The sequence below is a fragment of the Nicotiana tabacum genome, chromosome 6 (assembly GCF_000715075.1).
Source record: "Nicotiana tabacum cultivar K326 chromosome 6, ASM71507v2, whole genome shotgun sequence".
In the NCBI taxonomy this organism is placed as follows: Eukaryota; Viridiplantae; Streptophyta; class Magnoliopsida; order Solanales; family Solanaceae; genus Nicotiana; species Nicotiana tabacum.
Window position 1 is genome coordinate 110,402,950 of NC_134085.1, and position 22,848 is coordinate 110,425,797.

General features: G+C 35.5%; 1 protein-coding gene across 1 annotated transcript; it reads left to right on the forward strand.

Annotated features, from left to right (window-relative positions):
* The first annotated feature begins 12,636 nt into the window (after window positions 1–12,636).
* On the forward strand, window positions 12,637–15,471 carry LOC107799971 (uncharacterized). The gene is made up of 5 exons (XM_075255738.1): window positions 12,637–13,168; window positions 13,262–13,393; window positions 13,616–14,051; window positions 14,511–14,589; window positions 14,677–15,471. The coding sequence occupies exons 1-5, from the start codon at window positions 12,637–12,639 to the stop codon at window positions 15,469–15,471; spliced, it is 1,974 nt and encodes a 657-aa protein (XP_075111839.1).
* The last annotated feature ends 7,377 nt before the right edge of the window (window positions 15,472–22,848 follow it).

Below are 22,848 nucleotides of genomic sequence, written 5' to 3' on the forward strand. Positions count from 1 at the left end.
ACTCCCCCCAAAGCTTCGTGTTCGCGTCTTGAGCTCCGCGTTCACGAAGAATAAACTGACACCTAAGGGAATAGCCTTACGTGTTCGCGAGCGAAGCCACGCAAACACGAAGAAGAAAATCACTGAGCACCTAAGACAGCAAAACCTGCAGTTTTCTAAGTGTAAAAACATCTCGTGGCCTATCCAAAACTTACCTGAGCCCTCGGGGTTTCAAACCAAACATGCACACTAACACAAAAATATCATATGGACTTACTTGTGTGATCAAATCACCAAATTAACATCTTTAACAACGAATTTAGCATCAAAATCAAAGAAGAATCTCAAGAACTCTTAAGTTCAACTTTTAACAACCGAGGGTCCGATTCACGTCATATCAAGTCCATTTCTTACCAAATTTTACAGGCTCGACTTAAATACTATAAAAGACCTGTACCGGTCTCCGAAACTAAAATACGGGCCCGATACCATAAAATTCAAACACATTTAAATTTTTAAAAACTCTTATAATTTCAATTAAACAATTTTCTCAAAAATTCATTTCTCGGGCTTGGGACATCGTAATTCAATTCCGGGCATACGCCTAAGTCCCATATTTTTCGACGGACCCTCCGGGACCTCAAATCCCTGGTCGGGTCCGTTTACCCAAAATATTGACCGAAGTCAACTTAAATTAAATTTTAAAGGCCAAATTAGCATTTTTACCAAATTTTCACATTAAAGCATTCCGGATATACGCTCGGACCGCGCACACAAATCAATGTAAGATAAAAGGAGGCTTTTAAGGCCTCAGAACATAGAATTTACTTGTAAATCAAGTGATGACCTTTTGGGTCATCACATTTGGACAATGAATTCGCAGATCGTAGGTATTACAAATCCTATAGAAATGCTTTCTAAATCGTTTCCAATAAGATAGTGAAATAGTTGATAGTTCAAAATTGCCAGCATTGACTTTATCAGTATACTTTCTAGGTGAGCAACAGGATCCTATAGGCAGGATTTCTAGGAATTGGCCATTAAGAGTGATTCTTTATCCTTTTATCCTTATAGGCATGCTTTCTAGACGAGCAATATGATGGGAATAATAGTAATAGTAGCCAATTCAATTATATTCCTATATGCATGATATCTACACAAATACTATGAAGAGAAGGTATTTATTACTCAATGTGATCCTACAGGCATGATATTTAACATAAAGCAATTTGAACAAATAATCCCCATCATGCAACATAATAAGCAAATAAAAATGTGTGGGAATGGAACATGTGAACATGTGAAATATTTATGTCCTATAGGCACGTTATCTATCAAACACATAGAAATAGAGCATGTTGAGAAAAATTAAATACTCAGATCCTATCGGCAGGATTTCTACCCTTTCATGCAAACATTAGAATAGACCCGTTTTCCCAATTTTCATTAATGCCCCAATTGTTATTACAGAATTATTATAGGCCCAATAATGAAATAAATTAAAAAGTGGTACAAAAACTATAGTAGGCCTAAAACAGGCCCAAAATGTACACAGCTCAGCCAGGCCTTCAACTTTGTCTCCACACAAATTTCAACATAGCCCAGGAAACATAAGAGAACTTGGACCAAACCCAATAGTCATTGTTTGATCATAGGATCAAGGAAAAACAATCAATTTGCACATTCAGTAGGTAGAAAGAGGGGCAAGAATGAGTAATCAGGAAAAATAGCCAAAGAGCCTCAGACCCTAGTGTGTCAGAGTTCACAAGGGTCTCAAAGTGGACCCCGAATAGTGCTCACACTAGGGAGGTTAATAGAGAAGTTTTTAGGGGGTCTTGGCTTTCAGTCGGCCAAGAATTATAGGCCCAGAATTAGGGAAGCAACCAATGAAAGTAGTAGTAGAGTAACAGGATTTAAAGAGTGCATTTGCATTTTTTAGAAACAGACATTACAAAGTGATCTCATAATCAACATAGAGGGTGCATGAGCTCAAGAAATAAGTTAATGCTGCAAGTTTTCACTTAACACATTGTGGAAGGGTACCTTTGTTGCATATTATTAAGCAAAGGAACATCAAGCCAGCAAGTCAACAATTAACATTAAATTAACAAGTTCAACTCCAAGGATCAAATTATGCTAAACACTAGGGCTTAAACAATACAACTTATACTAATGAGGCAAGCAGAATCATAACTTAGGCAAAACTAGTCTGAAAGGTTCCACCTAGTTGCTAAGGGTACAAATTGAGCTGGGTAAGAACATACTAATTGACAAACATAGTCATAGTAGAAAATTATAGCTAGAGTGAGGGTTTCAATATAGATTATGGCATATCATGTATATAGATTAGTCACTTTATAAATCCATAATAAGGCAGGACACAGGATGGGGTCATATAGCCAATGCAAACACTCAAATTACCAATACATTAAGTAAAACATGCTTCAAACTGTCCAAATTGCCTAAGTTAAATACAAATACATTTTTAGGACTAATAATTTAGGCATGCGTCAATGCTAGAGAGGTTTGTATCATAAGAGAATCACACATAAAGAGAGTCGAGAAATTACATCAAGTCATGCAATTTCAGAAACATGGATATGCTAATTAGAACATAAGAGAATTAACATTGCAAAAGTTAAGAACTAACAAGTTATTGCTCAACAGGTAGACAAACAAGAAAAGAACAACTATATGACCCGGAATTTCAGATGCGTCATGTTCCCAAAGGCTTTAAAGAACCCAGGGCAGTGCCCACACCCAAGAAAGGTCAAAAAATAAGAAATACGGTGGCCTTGGCTTTCAGCCGGCCAAGAGCCAAAATAGAACAAGAGAATAAACGAACACAGAGTGAAAAACTTTAGTTTTTCAGTGGAAAATTTAGCAATTCCCTGTCACTCTAAGAGGGAATAGGGGAGGAGTTTATATAGTGGTAAAAAATCGAATAGTAAATAAGGTAAACAAAGTAATTTAAGCAACAAATAAGGTAAATAAACATGCAAATTGGTCTGAAAATCAATTTAAGAGATCTGTAAATCCTATTTTTTAGGGAAGATGTAATTCAACAGTATCTAAACAAAAACTGAACTCACACAGCAACGTAAAACGTATATAGACAGAATAGCATTCAAAATCAAAGATTTGAACCATTTTGGTTTGATTTTGGGAGAGATTTGATTGCCATGTTTAGGCAAGAACCTAAGTAATACCATAAGAGAACAACCAGTACTAAAAAGGGGTCAGATATGACAAGAAAGGATAGTCAAATCCCATATCTGGTGGGATTAGGAGAAGGTTTTAAGGGGGCAGCGATTAGGGTTTGGTTGAAGAAGAAGGCGGGGTTGAGAGTGTGTAAGGGCGGCGGATTAGAGGGGAATGATTAGGGTATGGGTGATGGTATAAATAAAAGGGAGGAATGAATAAGGGTTGTTTATCTTGAGAGATCAATGGCCAAGATTAAAAGTTGAAACAGGCGGGTCATGGAGAGGGGCACCGACTGGGTCTAGAAGATTGAGTTATTTTGATTTGGGCTAGGATTTTGAGGGTTTTGGTCCATTTATTTGGTTTAAAAGTGGGGCTGCCATTATAATACCTAATATTAATCAAAAATAATTTATAAAAGTAATTACTAAATAACAAAAATATTATTTGTGCATTAAAATGATTGAAAATAGTAATTTAATAGTATAAAAATATAAAAAGTTATTTTGGAACAAATAATGTAACTATACATGAATATAAGCTATTATTGCAAAAATGTGCAACTAGCCTAAAAATGCAAATGTAATTATAAAAAATAAAATAAAACATTTAAAAGCATAGATGTTGGTGTAAATAATAATTTTGGATGATTAAATCATCATAAAAGTAATTTGAAAGATAATTATTGCATATTTATATAATAAAATGCATAAATAAATTAATTTAGAGCTTCTAAAAATTATGAAACATTATGGAAAATACTTATATAGGTTTGTAAATTAAATGATGACGCAAATGTGCTATTTTGATGTTATCAGGGTGTGCGCGCAAGCTAGCAGATGTTATTAATTTGAAACAAAAAGTCCTATAAGAAAACTCATTCACTAATGTCTTTTGTTGAGAATTTGGAAAAGCAAGTTGCAAGTATTCATAAAAGATTGTAATCATATCAGGGAAATTATTGTAGAACTCAATTCCTAGGAGGTTTTATGTAAGATAAATGTGACAAAGATCTTCCACTAATGATACATCATAGTAAGGTGATAGTTTATGCCTCTAGGCAACTCAAGAATCATGAAAAGAACTATGCAACACATGACTTAGAACCTGCAGCAGTAGTATTTGCATTGAAGATTTGGCACCATTATCTTTATGGGGTCCATGTGGACCATAAGAGCCTTCAATATATTTTCAAACAGAAGGAATTGAATTGAGGCAGATAAGATGGCTTGAGTTACTCAAAGATTACGACATCGATATTCTATATCACCCGGGGAGAGCCAACTTTGTGACGGATGCTCTTAGCCGGAAATCTATGGGTAGTTTGGCTCACTTGGAGGCATATCAAAGGTTGTTGGCCAAGGAGGTTCATCAGTTGGCTAGTTTGGGAGTTCTTCTTGCGAACTCTAGTGAAGGAGGGGTAATTGTGCAAAATAAAGTGGAGTCATCACTCGAGATGGACGTCAAAGAGGAGCAATACAACGATCCATTATTAGTACAATTGAAGGAGGGGATTCATAAAAATAAGACTATGGCTTTTTCTCTTAGAATGGATGATTGTACACTAAGGTACCAAGGGTGACTATCTGTCCCAAATGTAGATGGTCTCCGGAAAAGAATCATGATCGAGGCTCACACTTATAGGTATTTCGTGCACCCAGGCTCTACAAAGATGTATCATGATTGCAAGGAAGTCTATTGGTGGAACGACATGAAGAGGAATGTGGCAGACTTTGTGGCAAGATGTCCGAGTTGTCAGCAAGTAAAGGTCGAACACCAACGACCCGCTGGGTTGGCACAGAACATAGAAATTCCAATGTGGAAGTAGAAAATGATTAATATTGACTTTGATGTAGGACTACCGCGCACTTCGCACAAGTTTGAATCAATTTGGGTGATTATGGATCGCCCCATGAAATCGGCACACTTCCTACCAGTTAAATCTATCAACTTATTGGAATAATATGCTTAGTTGTACATCAAGGAAATAGTCAGGTTGTATGGCACTCTAGTTTCTATCATTTTTGATCGAGGGGCACAGTTTATGGCTAAATTTTGGAAGAAATTTCAGCAAGGTTTGGGTATTCAGGTGAATCTTAGTACAACCTTTCATCCACAGACCGACGGGCAAGGAGAGCGGACTATTCAGATGCTTAAGGATATGTTGTGCAGTTGTGTTCTTGACTTCAAAGGTAGTTGGGATGATCATTTGCCGCTCATAGAATTTGCCTACAACCACAATGATCATGATCACATTCAGATGGCACTGTTCGACGCTTTATATGGTAGGAGATGTAGATCTCCAATTGGGTGGTTCGAGATTAGGGAAGCTGAGTTGATAGGACCAAACCTCGTGCATCAGGCTATGCAAAATGTTAAGGTCATTAAGGAGCGGTTGAAAACTACTCAGAGTTGTCAAAAATCCTATTCGGATGTTCGTCGCAGATATCTGGAGTTCAAAGGAGATGATTGGGTACTCTTGAAGGTTTCCCCCATGAAGGTATAATGCGGTTTGGAAAGAAAGAGAAATTGAGTCTGAGGTATGTCGGGGCCGTACAGAATCATTCAGAGGATCGGTTAGGTGGCGTACAAGATTGAGCTACCACCTGAGATGTCATTAGGCACCCGGTATTTCATGTGTCTATGTTGAAGAAAGTAGTTGGAGATCCGTCGCTTATCGTACCAGTTGAGGCTATTGAGGCTAATGAATAACCATCATCTTAAGAAATTCCAGTTGATATTGTTGATAGACAAGTCTGAAAGTTGAGAAATTAAAGAAATTTCCTCCGTAAAGGTGTTATGGTGAAACCAGCAAGTTGAAGAGGCTACTTCTCATTAAAGGTGATCCTTTCTAATTATATGTTGCTTACAAGGGCACAATTACCGTTGTTTTGTGTTATGTTACGTCATTAGATATGTATATGTTGTTAGGATGTGTTTTTGGTGCTTCTCTAGCAGCTGGATAGGCCTAATTATAGAGGAAACTCTACCGAAATTTCTGAAAAATTTGGGAGTTAGTCAAAATTTGGGGGATTGAGATATGTGAGAAAAGAGATAAAATATGTTAAGTGTTTGGGGAGGACTCTACTTCTCATTCGAGAACGAATGATCCTAAGCGGGAGAGAATGTAAGGCCACAAAAATTTTTGCTAAGGAATTTAAGGTTTCATGGTGCTGAGAGTTGACTTTTTGATATCGGGTTCAGAATTCAATTTTTGAAATTTGAAATGGGAACATTATGTCATTTATGACTTGTGTGAAAAATTTGAAGTCATTCCGGATTGATTTGATACATTTCGGCGTAAATTAGAGAATTTGGAAAACTCATAAACTCATAATTCAATTCGAGGCGGAATTCATAGTTTCGGTGTTGTTTGATGTGGTTTGAGACCGCGACTAAGTTCGTATTGTAGTTTAAGACGTGTTGGTATATTTGGTTAAGGTCCCGAGGGCCTTAGGTGAGTTTCGGACGGGGTTCGAATCAATTTGAGCTTCGTTGAAGTTGTTGGAACGGCTGCCCCAACCGTGGACAGGGTTGCCCCAACCGTGGACAGGGTTGCCCCAACCGTTGGACACGGTTCAAGAGCTGAATAAAGTGAAGGTTATGGAATTCTTCACGGTTCAGCGCATCTCACGGTTGACCTCACAGTTGGAACGTTTTATCCATTTAAAGCCAATTTCGGGATTCATTTCCACCATTTCTCTTAGCCAAATTTTGGGATTTTCTTCCACTCTCAAGACCCCCAAATCCTTTCTTCTTCAAGGTAAGTAATCCCTATTATCTTGGTATGAAATTTTATCATTTCTATGCTAGTATTGATGAAATCTACACATTAAATACATTGATCTTCAAGAAATTTCTTCAAGAACTCAAAGGAGGATTTTGCAAGATATCTTCCAAAAGGTAATCCTACACCCTTAGACTTATGGGATAGTTATTGGAAGCCATATTTTTCCAATTTGAATACATAACCATTATAGAGATTGAAAGGTAATTATTTGATGGAATATTATTGGTTGGGTGTGGATGGTGTCACGACCCAAAAACCGACCCGGTCATGATGGACCTATCGTGAAACTAGGCTAGCCGACACAATTTCCGAATCAACCATTATTTAATAAAAGTCATTTTTATACCATTTATTAATCAATAATCTCATGATGTAAGTCTAAATGAACAGTGTGGAATAAATATACAAGCCCGACATCGGAGTGTCACTAGGCAGGAGCATCTACTATAACTGCCAAACAATATCAAGACCATTATGGCCGGAAAAATCACAAAAAATACATAAGGAAGAATAAGGAGGGAGAAAAGCAGGGCTGCGATCGCCAGGCAGCTACCTTGCTAACTCTGATGAACCTGCCACCAAGCTCAGAAATACCTGAATCTGCACACAAGGTGCAGGGAGTAATGTGAGTACGCCAATCCAGTAAGTAATAAAAGTAAAAAATGTCTGAGCAGTAAAAAATCATGTAAACCACATCACAGCACCACAGTGGGTACAATATATTCCCAAAACAGGATACCAATCAAATCATTTCGTTAAATTCTAATTTCAGTAAAATCCTTTAGAAAATGTCTTTCTACCATTTTCCTAATATATAAATTGTAAAGAAGCATGATGTACAAATAGCACGTCATTTTTTATATGAGCACTTCTACAAAAGCTGGTGAAAAATTGCATGGTAGGGGTTGGTGCAGATAACAGTCAAAGTCAGAAGTGCCTGTGAAAAAAGAGAATCCTTGGATGAAGCTGTTGAGTTCTTGTTGGTAATAAATCCCCCATAAAAAATAATATTCACGGTAATAACAACATAATAATAATGTAATATCAAGATGGTAATCAACAAGAATAACAAGAACATAAAGATTTTTACGTAAAAATCCTTCTAAATAAGGAAAAATACCATGAGTCCGAGAGGAGCAAAGTAATCCACTACAATAAGGAATTTTATACTTCATAGTTTCGAGTAAAATATTCTAGGGACAACTACACACTCAAAAGAGATAACCCTCTTTTGGGATTTTCACCTCACTATAATATCGCTCAAACTCTCTATTTTCCTTCATAGACTACACTGTCTATGACTACCTCACATTGCGCTCTAACTCTCATATATATTTCCCTCTAAGATGGTGTATTGAATGAAGAAATAAGCGTCTCTAGTTGTAGCCAAAGTTGTTGGCCAAGCTAATCAATCAGAATTGGTTTCTGCAATTTGCACTTTTCCGCCGCCAAAACTATTTTGTCCAAGACAGATTTGGTACCTATAACATTTTTTTATATGGGTATGGACCTTATCAACCCCTCCCCCTCCCCTTCCCGACATATTCTCCTAAAGCAGGTAACATCTGACTTCTAACTTGAGTGCATACCGATAGAGTTTTTTGTATAACTTGTCTCTTGTTATCTTGGTTAGCATATATGCAGAATTCTCATTTGTGAAAAAATTTCAGACTTGTAGAGATTTAATCTTTACCATTTCTCGAATCCAGCGATATATCTCGTTGATGCATTTAGTTCTTGTATGGTACATGAAGTTCTTGCTCAAGTCTATTGCACTTTGACTGTCACAATAGATGACATATTCTTTATGATGCAAGCCAAGCTCTTGAAGGAACTATTTCATCCATATCATCTCCTTGACATCTTCAACAATGACAATGTACTCTGCTTCAGTTGTAGAGAGTACGACACACTTCTAAAATCTCGATTGCCATGATATAGCTCCCCTTGAAAAAGTAAACAAATATTCAGTAATGAATTTTCTATTATCAAGGTCACCTACTATATCAGCATTTGTACAGCCCTTCATGATTGGACCAGATCCTCCAAAAGACAAGCAATTTCCTGAGGTACCTCTCAGGTACCTGAGTATCCACTTGACTGCTTCCAGGTGTTCTTTTTTGGCATTTCCAAGAGACTTGCTGACAACACCGACTGCATGAGCAATATCTGGTCAAATGCATACTATATATTGCATATATCAACCTTTCGACAGCAGAAGAATAAGAAACACTGGCCATGCTCTCTTTCTCCCCCTCTGTTGTAAGACACATCTTTTTGCTTAATTTTAGATGACTAGCAAGAGGTGTACTGATTGGCTTAGTACTATTCATATTGAAGTATTCCAATACATGTTTAATGTACTTCTCTTGAGATAGTCATAACTTTCTGCTTTTTCTATCTCGAACAATCTTCATTCTCAGAATTTCTTGTATTGGCCCAAGTCCTTCATATCAAGTGACTTGGACAAATGTCCCTTCAACTTTACAATCACCTGCTTTTCTTATCCTAAAACAAACATATCATCCACATATAACAACAAAATAATAAAGTTGTTGTCCGAAAATCATTTAAAGTATACACACTATAAGAAATTGGATTATTAGTGGCAACATATAGCAGCAACCCTATAGGTTGCTACAACATCTATATTATTAGCAGCGACATCTAAAGTCGCTGCAGAAGGATAATTTTAAGCAGCGACTTATTTTGGGTCGCCTCTGATATGGCTGAAATTTTCAGTCCCGCTAAAAATAAAATTTTGGCTCCATAATATTTGCGGCGACTATGGAAAAGTCGCCGCTAAAAGTATCTGGCAGCGACTAAGTCGCTCCTATAACCTAGATTTTCCCTTTTAAAATAATAAAGAAAATAAAAATTAAATAAGCTAATTAAAACTTGTCTGTGGAACAGAACCCACAAAGCTGCGAGTGAAACTAACAGAGGAGCAAAACTCTCTCGAAAATATCGATATCGGCGCTCTCTCCCTAAAAATTAAATCAGGTCTTCATCTAAAATTTTATCCAAATCAAAACCCCTCAAATCAAAATGTGAATCTCATTTGTCAGGTATGTTCAAACCCCTAATCTTTTCATTTTTTTTGGGAAAGAAGTTGATAATCGATAGATTTCGTGTGCTGGAGGAAGAATCAAAGAAACGATTTCTGTTTAATAGAATCGATCGATTTCGTGTTGAGGTCTCAATTTTATGGACTTGAAATTGTAGTTTAACAGCATCGAGTAAACACCTTGTATGTTTGTTTAGCAACGTTCTAGCCTACTTCATCGATTAGGCATATACTGAAAGCTTTAGTTCTGATGAAACCTACATCTTCTGCTTGCTTATGTAAGATATAAGTAGTTTTGTACTAGCTAGAAAGAGCTTCAGCTAGTAATAGAGAGCAAGTGGCTAAGCAGTTCAAATGCATCTAGTACAAATGATTTCATTCGCTATTGCTTGTAAAAAAGCAATATTTCCATTGGAATTCATGTCAATTCTTCAAGTTTATTTGGACTTTCTTGTTGAATTATCCAACAAAATGACAGAATAGGGATTGTTTTCCTCCTTGGTCTTTCTTAAACTTTCTGATAAATGTTTATACAAAATAAGTTTCACTTAAAATTGAAAAACCTTGTTAGTTTGAATGTCTAACTGCACTTGCAAACTTATAACTAGATGTGGTTATGACCAAAAAAATAATAATAACTAGATGTGGAAATGTTGAAATAAAACATTATGCAGTAGTAGGTAATCGATTAACTTGTAAGAAATGCTATCTACTGATATACAAATATAACTAGTAAATGATTTCTGACATTATGGAAAGAATGGAGCATTTCCAATACTTACTCATGCACGGATTAGTATATGCACAATCGGAATAACACAGTTCAAAAACAGAATGAACCAAAAAAAAGTAAAAATATAATGATGGAAAATGTCCAGAACCATAAAGATTTATATAAGATATATTTACATTTGGTTTTTTTTGTATATTGATTCTGTAAGACAAAAGTTTCAACATTCAGTTAGGGATAATTATTTTTTCAGAAATTTCACTTTTGTATTCTCAGATTTTATCTCAAATTTCTCTGTGCCATTTGATAATCTACAGGAATACCAAAAAAAATCACACAGAAAGAATCATATGAAGCGTATTTGGTGTTGTTATTGTCGATTCTCGGTCTTGACTGAATCTCAGCTATCTCTTTTTCTGGGTAAGTTAAAATCTTCTTCTTGAGAGACATTTTATATGTCGGCATTCAATTCAGTTTGAATTATTATATGAGTTTCGTAGGTTCTTTCAGTTATGTCCCCTTACCAGTTAGATCTTGACTTTGATATCGCAATAATGTGATTTTCTCTTCCTAGGATTTGAAAGGGAGTTGTTTTAAGTCCTTGCCATATTTCTTTTGTTATTGCATTTGATATGAAGTTTAAAAATAATTGTAAAAGAGCAGTTTATTAAATGTCTTTCTTGAATACTTAAAGCTTCTTATTTCGTAGTGTCTGTTATATTTCATAGTATCTGTTATATATAGTCTCATTTTCATCAACAATATGTAGTCTCATGCTCACAGAAGGTATAGTCTCATGCTCACAGAAACACTACAGGTTAAAACTATTGAATTTAACTAAAAGTAAGATTCATGACAGTTTGAGTCTAGTTGGGTAAGATATGTTACATCTGTTTATCAAAAAGGTGTTTATATTATGTGGTAGTTTATAAATTCTTTTTATGAAACTATTTGTTTTCCTTGTTAATCAAAAGGTGTGTGAGAAGAAAAAATTGCTACAATAATTCTATTTTATTTATAAGTGATTTGATTTGTTCATCTTTCTTTGAAAATAGATATGATGGATAAAAGTTGGTTGAATATAAGGAATAGAGTCGACCAAAGGTATAGAGATGGAGTAGACAACTTTCTTAATTGGGCATTCAGTCAACCAACTGTGAACGCTATGATTCGGTATCCTTGTAAAGGGTGTATGAATACCGCGTTCAAGCTAAAGGTTGGTGTCAGAGGGGATTTATTGAGGAAGGGTTTCTGGGATTCTTATAAAATGTGGGACTTGCATGGAGAAGTATTAGTTAGAGTTGACACTTCTAATACTGCAGTTAGTGATGAAACGGAAGATGGTAGCATTGAAGAGGATAATATTACTGAAATGATCCACGATGTTTGTGGATATACGAATGTGGAGGATAATAATAATAATTCACAGGACAATGAAGAGCCAAATGTACATGCAACAAAGTTCTACAAATTGTTAGAAGATGCTGAGATAGAACTTTATTCTGGTTGTAAAAAAGTCTCGAAGTTGTCTTTTGTTGTTAAACTACTTCACTTGAATTATCTTAACCATTGGAGCAACAAATTGATGGATGCATTATTGATCTTCTTTAAAGAAGTTCTTCCCTAGGGGTCATTTGTGCCTAATTCTTTCTATGAAGCAAAGAAAGTTCTTTGTGACCTTGGCTTGGGGTACACCAAAATAGATGCATGTCGGAATGATTGTATTTTATATTGGCGTGCTTATGCCTATGTCCAAGAATGTCCTAAGTGTGGTACGTCTAGATGGAAGTCCGAAGAACACGGAGGCAAGAAAGTAGCTCATAAAATCTTGCGGCATTTCCAATCAAACCAAGGCTTCAAAGATTGTACATGGCAAGAGAAACAGCTAAAAAGATGAGGTGGCACAAGGAGGGAAATGTTGATGATGGTGTCTTGCGACATCCATCTGACTCAATAACATGGAAATCCTTTGATGCACGACATCCCACCTTTTCAGCTGAGTTAAGAAATATTCGATTAGGTTTGGCAAGTGACGGGTTCCAACCTTATGGGAACATGAGTTCTAATCATAGCATTTGGCCAGTCCTACTAGCTACGTATAACTTGCCACCATGGGATTGCATGAAAAATCCATATTTCATGATGACGCTTCTTATTCCAGGCCCCAAGTGTCCAGGCAATGATATCAATGTGTATTTACAACCAATGATTGAAGAGTTGAAAGAATTATGGGATGGGGTGGAGACTTATGATGCACTCTCAAAATCTAATTTTCTGATGCGTGTGGCTATCATGTGGACGATCAATGACTTTCCTGCATATGGACTTTCAGGATGGTCAACCAATGGCAAGCTTGCATACCCTTGTTGCCATAAAGATACACAATCGACTTCCTTGTATAGTAAGTTGTGTTATATGGGTCATCATTGCTTCCTTCCCATGGACCATCCATGACGGAGAAGTAGGACATTATTTGATGGGAAAATTGAAATAGGAGTTGCACCTAACCCTTTAACAGGTGATGAAGCACTTGTGCAATTACAAGCTTTGGGTAATATGAGTTTTGGTAAAGGACAAAAGAGAAAGCGTGATGTTTATAGCAATGCTTACAATTGGAAGAAGAAAAGTATCTTTTTCCAATTGCCTTATTGGAAGAGTCTTATGTTACGACATAACCTTGATGTGATGCACATCGAAAGAAATGTGTCCGATAATATTATATCAACTATCATGAATATGGTTGGAAAGACAAAAGACACAATGAAAAGTAGATATGACTTGATGGATCTTGGAATCAGATAAAGGTTGCATCCTATTGAGGATGAGAATAATATATTGTTACCGGTAGCATGCTATGCATTGTCCGCGGAAGAGAAGCTGAAGGTATGCAGTTTCTTAGCTAATCTGAAGGTTCCTGATGCATTTTCCTCAAACATTTCAAGGTGTGTCAACGTACAGGAGAAAAATATACATGGATTGAAATGTCACGATCATCATGTATTGTTGCAAGACATTTTTCCAGTAGCTATACATGGTTTGCTACCCAAGGAAGTGTGTGATCCAATTATAGTCTTAGGAAAGGTTTTCAAGAATATATACTCTAAGTGCTTGACGATTGAAGATCTTGATATCCTAGAGGTAGAAATTCCGGTTATTTTGACCAAACTTCAACTTGTTTTCCCTCCGGTTTTCTTTGATGTCATGGTTCATTTGCCAATTCACTTTCCAAGTGAGGCAAAGCTTGGTGGACCAGCTCAATATCGTAATATGTATCCTATTGAGAGGTAATTTATTGTTTAATAATTTCGATGCTATAGTTTTAGAATGACACACATTATATTAATAAGTCATTTTATATAGGTATCTACGAACGCTTAAGTCATATGTTCGCAACAAAAATCGTCCAGAAGGTTCAATTACAGAACGTTATTTGACAGAGGAAAGCCTCACATTTTGATCACGATACTTGAAGAATATCTCAACAATGTTCAATAAACCAACTAGGAATGACGATGGATCTGTGTCAAATGATGAGATGTATATCTTTAAAAAAAGTGGGCAAACAAAAGGTGCCTCAGAAGGCATCAGTCTATCTCATGATGAGTTTAAACAAACATGTATGTATGTGCTTCAAAATTGTGAAGAGGTTTCGCATTTCATGGAGTAAGTCTCTTATTAACTTCAAGATAGTTTCACATTGAGATAATTTGAATCTGATTTATCTTAGCTAACTTAAAATGTAGGGAATATACAAGAGAGATTGAAAGCCAAAGTTCAATGAGAGCTCATAAAAATGGGTTTCTTGATTGGTTTCGCGCACGTGTAGGTGTCTACTCAAATGATAATAGTGATATTAGTTTATTCATCCCATCATGTTATTGGTCATAACAATATTGTTCGTCTTTGTAGATATTTGTACTATCTGCACAAGGACGCGCAAATGATGAGCTCATAAGCTTAGCCGTCGGTCCTGCACCATTAGTACATCGATATTCAACATTTGTGGTGAATGGATTTAGATTCGATACAAAAGAGCTTGCATTGAGAAATAAAATGCAGAATAGTGGTGTTCTTGTGAGAGGAGATGATTCAGACTTTAATAAGGAGTATTATGGTGTATTAGAGGATATTTATGAGTTATCTTATTTAGGAAACAGAAAAGTTTACTTATTCAATAGTCATTGGTGGGATGTGGCTCGCTTAGGAAGAGGATATAAGATTGACAAATATGGCTTCACAAGTGTGAATACTCGGTGTGCCTTGAATACAAATGAGCCATGTGTGTTGGCATCTCAGTCAGAACAAGTCTTTTACTTAGACGACATGGTCGATAATGATTGGCTTGTTGTTGTGAAGACAAATCCTCGTGACCTTTTCAAAATGCCTGATAATGATGATAATTGTCTAGATATTGAAGATGAAGAATTACTGAATGAAGAAGTTTATCATCAAGAGAAAGCTGAATTTAATACTTTGTGTACCAATGACGAAGAAAATATTGTTGAGGTGTCTCTACATAGGGATAATGTTGAACCACAAAGTATTAACTACGATCATGCAAGTACGCAAGCTCAAAACAATGTGCATAATGAGGAAGATGATTTCATTAATGACAATCATCTAGAAATATCAGAGAGTGAAGATAGTGAAGAAGAGTTATTTGATAATGATGATGATGGGGAGGACACCGATACATCCTCTTGAAGACTAAGAAGCAAAAGACGAATGATATAGATGTTACATCCTATTTTGAAAATTCTCTATATTTTTGTCCATGACTTTATACTACCCCATGTATTTGTTTGGAACTGTCAATGAACCAAAGATTAGTGATGATTGAATCTTTATATTTCTTTTTTGATTCTCTTCTGATGCTTGAAGCATTATGTCTATGTCTCATTTTGGAAAGTTCTCTATATGTTTTTCCTTATTAGACTTACAATGAAATTAGTTCGTGATGCTTGTAGCTTTATGTCTACATCTTATTTTGAAATTTTCTCTATATTTTTGTCCTAATTAGACTGAATAAAATTAATTCATAATTTTTAAAGCTTTAATTTCATAACAGAATAAGTGGTGAAGTAAAATTAGTGAATTAATATTTTCTCTATTTTGATCAATCATTTTCTTTGTATGTTTTATTGCAGGAAATGAGAGTAATTGGAAGAGGAAAACGTGGGAGAGGCGGGACGAGGTGTGATCGTGAATATTTTCAAGGACGTGGCAATTTTGGAGCAACATCTCAGCCACACATACAGACCGGACGAGTATGTGATGCATCTGTAGAGATAGGAAAACCAAGTAACCCGAGTCAAGGACCTTTACAGACTAGACGAGTATCTTTAGAAACACAATCATCACGAAATGTAGCAGAAACTGTGCATTGCTCTCCAGAGACTGAAAATTATGCAAGTTAGTTTCTGTTTTTTGTTGTTTTGTGAAAATTATTTTTACTGATTGAATGGAGCTACTAATGAACAATAGTATCCTTTTACTTTGCAGTTTCTTCCAGCAATAAAAAAAGAGGAAGTGGAAAATACAAATCTAAAAGTTTAGAAGTAAAAACTAAGTGTGGTGGCAAAATCAAAACTATGATTCCAGATGACATTGATAGAGCAGTAGGTTCTGGGGCTAGAGATATTGTTAATTACTGTGGTTTGATCCTGAGGAGCACTATCTCGTTCCAAGATGGAAATTGGCAGAAAATAGTTCTGAAATACGGAGAAGTAATGTGGTTAAAGGTCAAGGTAATAAACTACTTTCAATATTGTATAAACTTTAAGTTGCAAGGTTTATTTATGTGGTTAGGATATTGAATATAATGTTACATTTATTATCAGGATAAATTTGAAGTTTGCAGCGGGTTGCGAGAGCATAGGTTTCAGGCCATTGTAATTAGCACTATGAAAAGGCTTTTTAGAGCATGGAAAGCTCGACTCGGCATTTTGTACTCTAAGTACAGTACTAATGAAGAAAGATTGTCTCATCGACCTGAAGATGTTGAGCTTGAGTTTCTAGAAATACCTAATACAATATTTTGGAAGTCCGAAATTTAAGGTATTAACTTAATACCTGAAGATTGTCTCTTTGAATGATGATTTATTAATCTGTTTACTTACAGGTTGTAAGTGAGAGGAACAAAAGAAATAGAGAAAAACAAATAACTAAGCATACTTGTGGTACAAAGTCTTTTGCAGAAGTAGAGGAATCTACGGTAAAAATATATTTAGTCCCTTACTATCACATATGCTTCTTTGTTATTTACATATTTATATATTCGCTTATATTTTTTTTTTCCGTAACTACATTGCAGAGAAATCCTATTACTGGAGAATTGGACACACCAGATAAAGTTTGGGAGATCCAACATACATGCAAGGATGATACATGCGAACTGGTGTGGTTGGATTCACAATCCCAACAAATTCATGTAATTATCTAAAAACACTTATAAAGTTCTCTGTTTCTGTAAATTTCATTTAATATGTTTTATTATGTTTTGATTTAAATGATTATGCATAAATGCAGGGTCAACTCCAGGAAGTTGTCGCTCAGCAACAATCTGAGGAGATCGAGCATCCCATGACTAGAGATGAGATTTTATCCTCCGTTGTTGGTGAGAGAACAGGCTATGTTCATGGAAAAGGATACGGAAAGAAGCCTCCTAAAAAGAGTAACATTCAGCAGGCAAACATAGAGGCCAGCGTGTCTTCTGCTATTGATATTGTGCGTTAAGAGATGCAAGCCGAGATGGATAGGAAGTTGCAAGAAGAACGTGAACAAATGGCTGCTGAGTTGCGAAGAAATATGGAAATTGAGTTGGAAAGGAAGCTGGCAGAGGAGCGTCAACACACAAATGAGGAGCATCAACACGCAAATGCAGAAGCAGACAAAAGGATCTCTCTAGAAGTGGAGAAGAAGATGCAGGAACAATTTGCTAGTTTTTTTTTACCAGAATGCAACAACAACAGCTACTTGCTCCGCTCCTTATTAACAAATAGAAACTGATTTATTTGGACGCTACAGAATAATTAGGCAATGAAACAGAAAACTAGCCGAAGAGGAGAAATAAGAAGAATGAGAAAATAGATATAAAGTATAGGAAGTAGGAAATAGAGATGTATGAGAATCCTGCTAGAGTATGTATAAAGCAAATGAGAGATTAGCTTATGACAAATACTTGACACTCTAAACACTGTTATCACCCAACAACCTAAGCTTCTCACTTGAAGGGTAAGAAAAAGCAAGAGATGGAAAAAAGGTGGTATTAGTTGCTTACCTTCAAATGAGAAGTGGGTTGGGGGGTATGCTTGAAAAGGAAAGAGAAGCTGCAATTTAACATAACATTCTCTTTTTTATTTATTATTTTTCTATGCATTGCAAATGGTTCTTGTTGGTTGGTCATTTTCTTAGATTTCTATTATCTTTCCCCTCCAAACTCTTGTTTTACTGTTTCATTGATGTAAACACTTCAATTTTGACTGTTGGTGAATCCATACTTTTTGTTGTTGGTATCTTTTCATTCTTATTTTTACTGCTGGTAAAAAGTTGCTGCTTGACCATGGTTTACTACTAACTGTTGGTGAATCCATACTTGTAATTGTCGGTCGAATAAACCCGTTTCTATTTGTAGGTTATTTTCTATTTTGAATTTACAGAGAATATTAATGAGAATTGAATGGCATTTTATTCACTGAAAAAGCCTAAGCATTACATCTCCTATGCTGAAAATTCGTATGAGAATTAGAGTCACATATTATACTATTACGAATATATACATCATCTCCTTTCTCTAAAAGTCTTAGGTTACTCAACAACTCCATGCAGTTAATAAGCCACAATTTATATACATGATGATAGCTGAAAGTGATTCTTTGGTGGACTATTGTCAATTTGTTATCATAATATTTTGAGAGAATATGGGCTCTTGGACTGTTATGGTTTTAAGATTTTACTTTTGGTTGCAAATTAATACTACCTCTTATTTACTGCTTTTATAACTTGGCTATAACAAATAAGTAGCATCTTTAGATAATTTACTGTATATATTATGGTTATATGAGAGTTATATTTCAGCTCTTCACATGTCCTGTATGAATTTTTCATGGCATTTGGCTTTTTTCTGGCTTGAATGTAGCGATATTGTAGCAATATGGGTGTTTCAACTAGGTTAACTATTGAAAATTTTCCAACATTGATCATCTAAGATTTAGCTAGACTTGGTACGATATGTTTTGATTCTAATGCTTGATTTTCTTTTCATTCAGTGGATACCAAGATGAAAGCATGTGCTGTCAACTTATCATATTAAAATTTAATCAATTGGAGTACTGTGTGTAGTAATGTGTACAATTAATATCGAGCAAACAGTTGAAAGTAGCCTTAGGATTTTGTATGCTATAGAAAATTTTGTTAAGTGTTTGCAAAAATGCCCTTCTTAGAGATGATTATGGTTCATCCAGGTGAGTTAATAGATTACTTAGTGGTTGTTTTTAAGTTTTAAGTACTTGACTACTTGTGTTGTTATTTACTTCTTTGAGGATTCTAGGCTATACTTTCTGGATTTTCCATTGGAGACTGATAGTTGTCTTGCTTTGAAATTATGTTGTTTAGACTGTAGATGGAGATTTAGGCTTCAATATATGTTTGAATTGTGATGTGTAGATGAGTTGAGTGCTTTCTACTTGTAAGCACATATATTAGTTGGTGTAAATTGGTATAGAAGAGTTTCTTTTTTATGTTTCAACAAGTTTGTGTAGAAAAGTTGAGTGCTTGCAATGTGTAGCTGAGTTGGATAGCATTGTATAATGTTAGGTAAGATACTTATTCTGCTAAGAAATGCTAACCTTTAAACCATCTGGTGGCAGTGTTGAGTCATTTTTTGAATAAAGAGATATGAGATAACATTTCCAAAAATATGCTTTTTGCAGCATACATTTTAGAGCAGGAAAAATTGGTCTTGGTTTTGGACGTGTATCTAATTCCTTTTGCACTTTTCCTCATGTTCAGAATGTGCAGGGCTCTGATGCCCGGAGATGAAGAAAGCATGAGTGATGAGGCTATATGGGAGACCCTTCCCGTAAGTATAGAGCTCCTATTCTTTTTTATTGAATAAATAACCTACAGTTAGCAGTCATGTCGTTTCTTGTAGCTTATCTACTTGGAGGAATTTGATATTAATAGCCAGTGATACCTTTTAGATTGACTAGCTGAGTTTGGAGGAATTTGATGTTAATAGCCACTGATACATGTTTACAACCTTTTGCACATTGAGTATCTCGTGGGAGTTCTTGGCCATAAATTTGTCCGTTTATGTACGTAGCTATCTTTGTTATGTTTTTTGTGTCCAATTATAGACATTTTTCCAGTAGCTATCTTTGTTATGTCCGTTGCAGCTTCTGCAATACTGTTTTTGCGGTATTTATTTCTCTATTTCATGCAATTCTCATTTAACTGTCTCTATCAATCTTAATGCCCGTTTAACTGTCTCTATCAATCTTATATGTTTCTTGTTATATGTAAATTGAACAAGTTTCAATAGGGCAAAGAATAGAAAGACTAGGAAAGTTCAAAAGAAAGCTACTGTGATTGTTTCCTTCTTATATGACCTTTATATATAGCAAGAAGAGAGCAAATCTACTTTGTCAAATCATATCTGCTACAATATATATATTACTGTTATAACTATCATTTCTCTGATTTTCACTTTCAATATTCTGTTTTCATCATATATATGTTATAACTATCATTTCTCTGATTCTTCACTTTCAACATTCTGTTTGTCTAGCAGGGACAAAGCACTTAAACAGTGGTATCGTTCAAGGATGGTGTCGGGCAAGAAGCAGTTACAAGGCACTTAATATTTTGTCATTTTTGGGATATGTATATGCGTACAATTACAATGCACAATGAAGTGTCGGGTAGTATATATGTAATTGACTTTTTAGTAATGATAATATTTATAATATTCGGCTTGAGAAATTCTTTTGGTGTTTGTCAAGCATTATTGGTTGCTTTAATATTGATAGTTAATTGATATGAATATCTCTATATGAAATTTTAGAGAATTAGGTTCCTATTGGCATGGAAATGTATATAATTTTGGTCATTATAATTGCTGAGAAAATAACTTTTAGTGGTGACATAGTTTTGTCAAAAAATTAGTAACTGTTGCGATATATAAGTTGCCACAGAATGTCAATTTCTTTTGCAGCGACTTTAGTCGCTACAAAAAATATTGTGCCTTTCATGGTTAAAACTTTTGTGGCCACTTTAGTCGCTACTAAATGACATTTATAGTGGCGACATAATCTTGCCACTGAACATAAATATTTTTTGTGGCAAGTTTAGTCGCTACTAAAGGACATTTATAGTGGCGACATAATCTTGCCACTGAACATAAATATTTTTTGTGGCAAGTTTAGTCGCTACTAAAGGACATTTATAGTGGCGACCCATCTAATATTTGTTCTTATGGAACAATTTTTTGTAGCATTTTTTCCAACCTTTTGTGGCAACTTTGTCGCCACAAAATATGTTCTTTTAGTGGAGACTACGAATATCGCCACAAATAACCTTCAGTTACGGTTTTCCTTGTGGCAATACAAAAGTCGCCGCTAATATGTAAGTTTGATTTGTCACGACCCATTTTCATAATAGGTCATGATGACGCCAACACCATTGCCGCGCAAGCCAACGCGGAAAATACTAAATAAGTTCTCACTTACTTTTACCAAAATAGTTGCAATAATTCCTTAAATTAAAGTAAAAACCAAAAATAAACAGTAAGGTACCAAAAATAATCATACAACCCCAAAATACTAGTCTACTAATGTGTGTGCCAAGACCTGGTGTCACAAGTTGTGGGCAACTAGTAGAGTATACAACAGAATCAATCTATCCTACTGTTTGAAATAGAATAGATAGCAAAAATAAATAAGAGAGACTCCTTCAAGCTGCTGAACAACATGGGAAGGGAAGCAGCTCACCGTAGAAGTCTCGAAATCTGCTCAAGGATGCGCACCAGACTGATAGCTAGAGACAACTACCTCAGATCCTGTACAATTAAGTACATGAGTGGAGTATGAGTACATAAATAATATATACCCAGTAAGTATCCCGTCTAATCTCGAAGAAATAGAGACGAGAGGCCGCCGTGATACTTACTAGGGTCAAATAATATGAGAAAGAGTTTATTCTAAGCATGGATAGCACAATTAATTAGCATTTTATGGCAAGGAATAACAGTTCTTTTTCTAGATAATATCATGGGTATCCCTTTACATATCAAGGCATATACGAAGTTCAATCCATAGGAAAATACTAAAGTAAAGCATGCGCAATAACACCGAGGGTCGTACGGCCCGATCTAATATAAAAGTAAATTGTGCACTGCCAAGGGTCGAATGACATGAACCATAGATGCATCTATTACCCCGCTTGCAAATCACACGCACATGCAGCCGAATATAAATAAACTCAACAACAAGCAGACAATGGTGTATAACTGAGGAGCAATTATTCACAGAAATATTCAATTTCTCTTTAAAAGGTCAAGGAAAATAAGATTCCTCTTACTAGTTTTATTTACCTTAATCAACATGATTTATATGAATCCGAATTAAACACCAAGTTACAAGAATATCACATAGAGCATGCTTATGGGTCCTAGACTATCCGGACTTAGCATAATAGTAGCTACGCACGGGCTCTCGTCACCTAGTGCGTACATAGCCCCCGGATATAGCATCAATTTATTCAATTATTACACCTATGGGGACAATTCCCTCTTACAAGGTTAGAAAAGAGACTTACCTCGGTCCAAGTATACTTCCAAATGCCAAGAATGAGCTCAAACTCTCAATTTGGAGCCGAACGACCCAAAACTAGTTAAATGAGGTAGGAACTAGTCAATATAAGCTCATAAGATCGTATTCTAGCTAGTTATGCAATTTTCCAACCCTCAACACAAGTTTCCTAAAATTCGACCCCAGGCCCACGTGCCCGGATTCCAAAATTTTTCGAAGGAAGTTGTTCTCTATAACCTAAGGATCAATAATATATGATTTCTAATTCATTTCA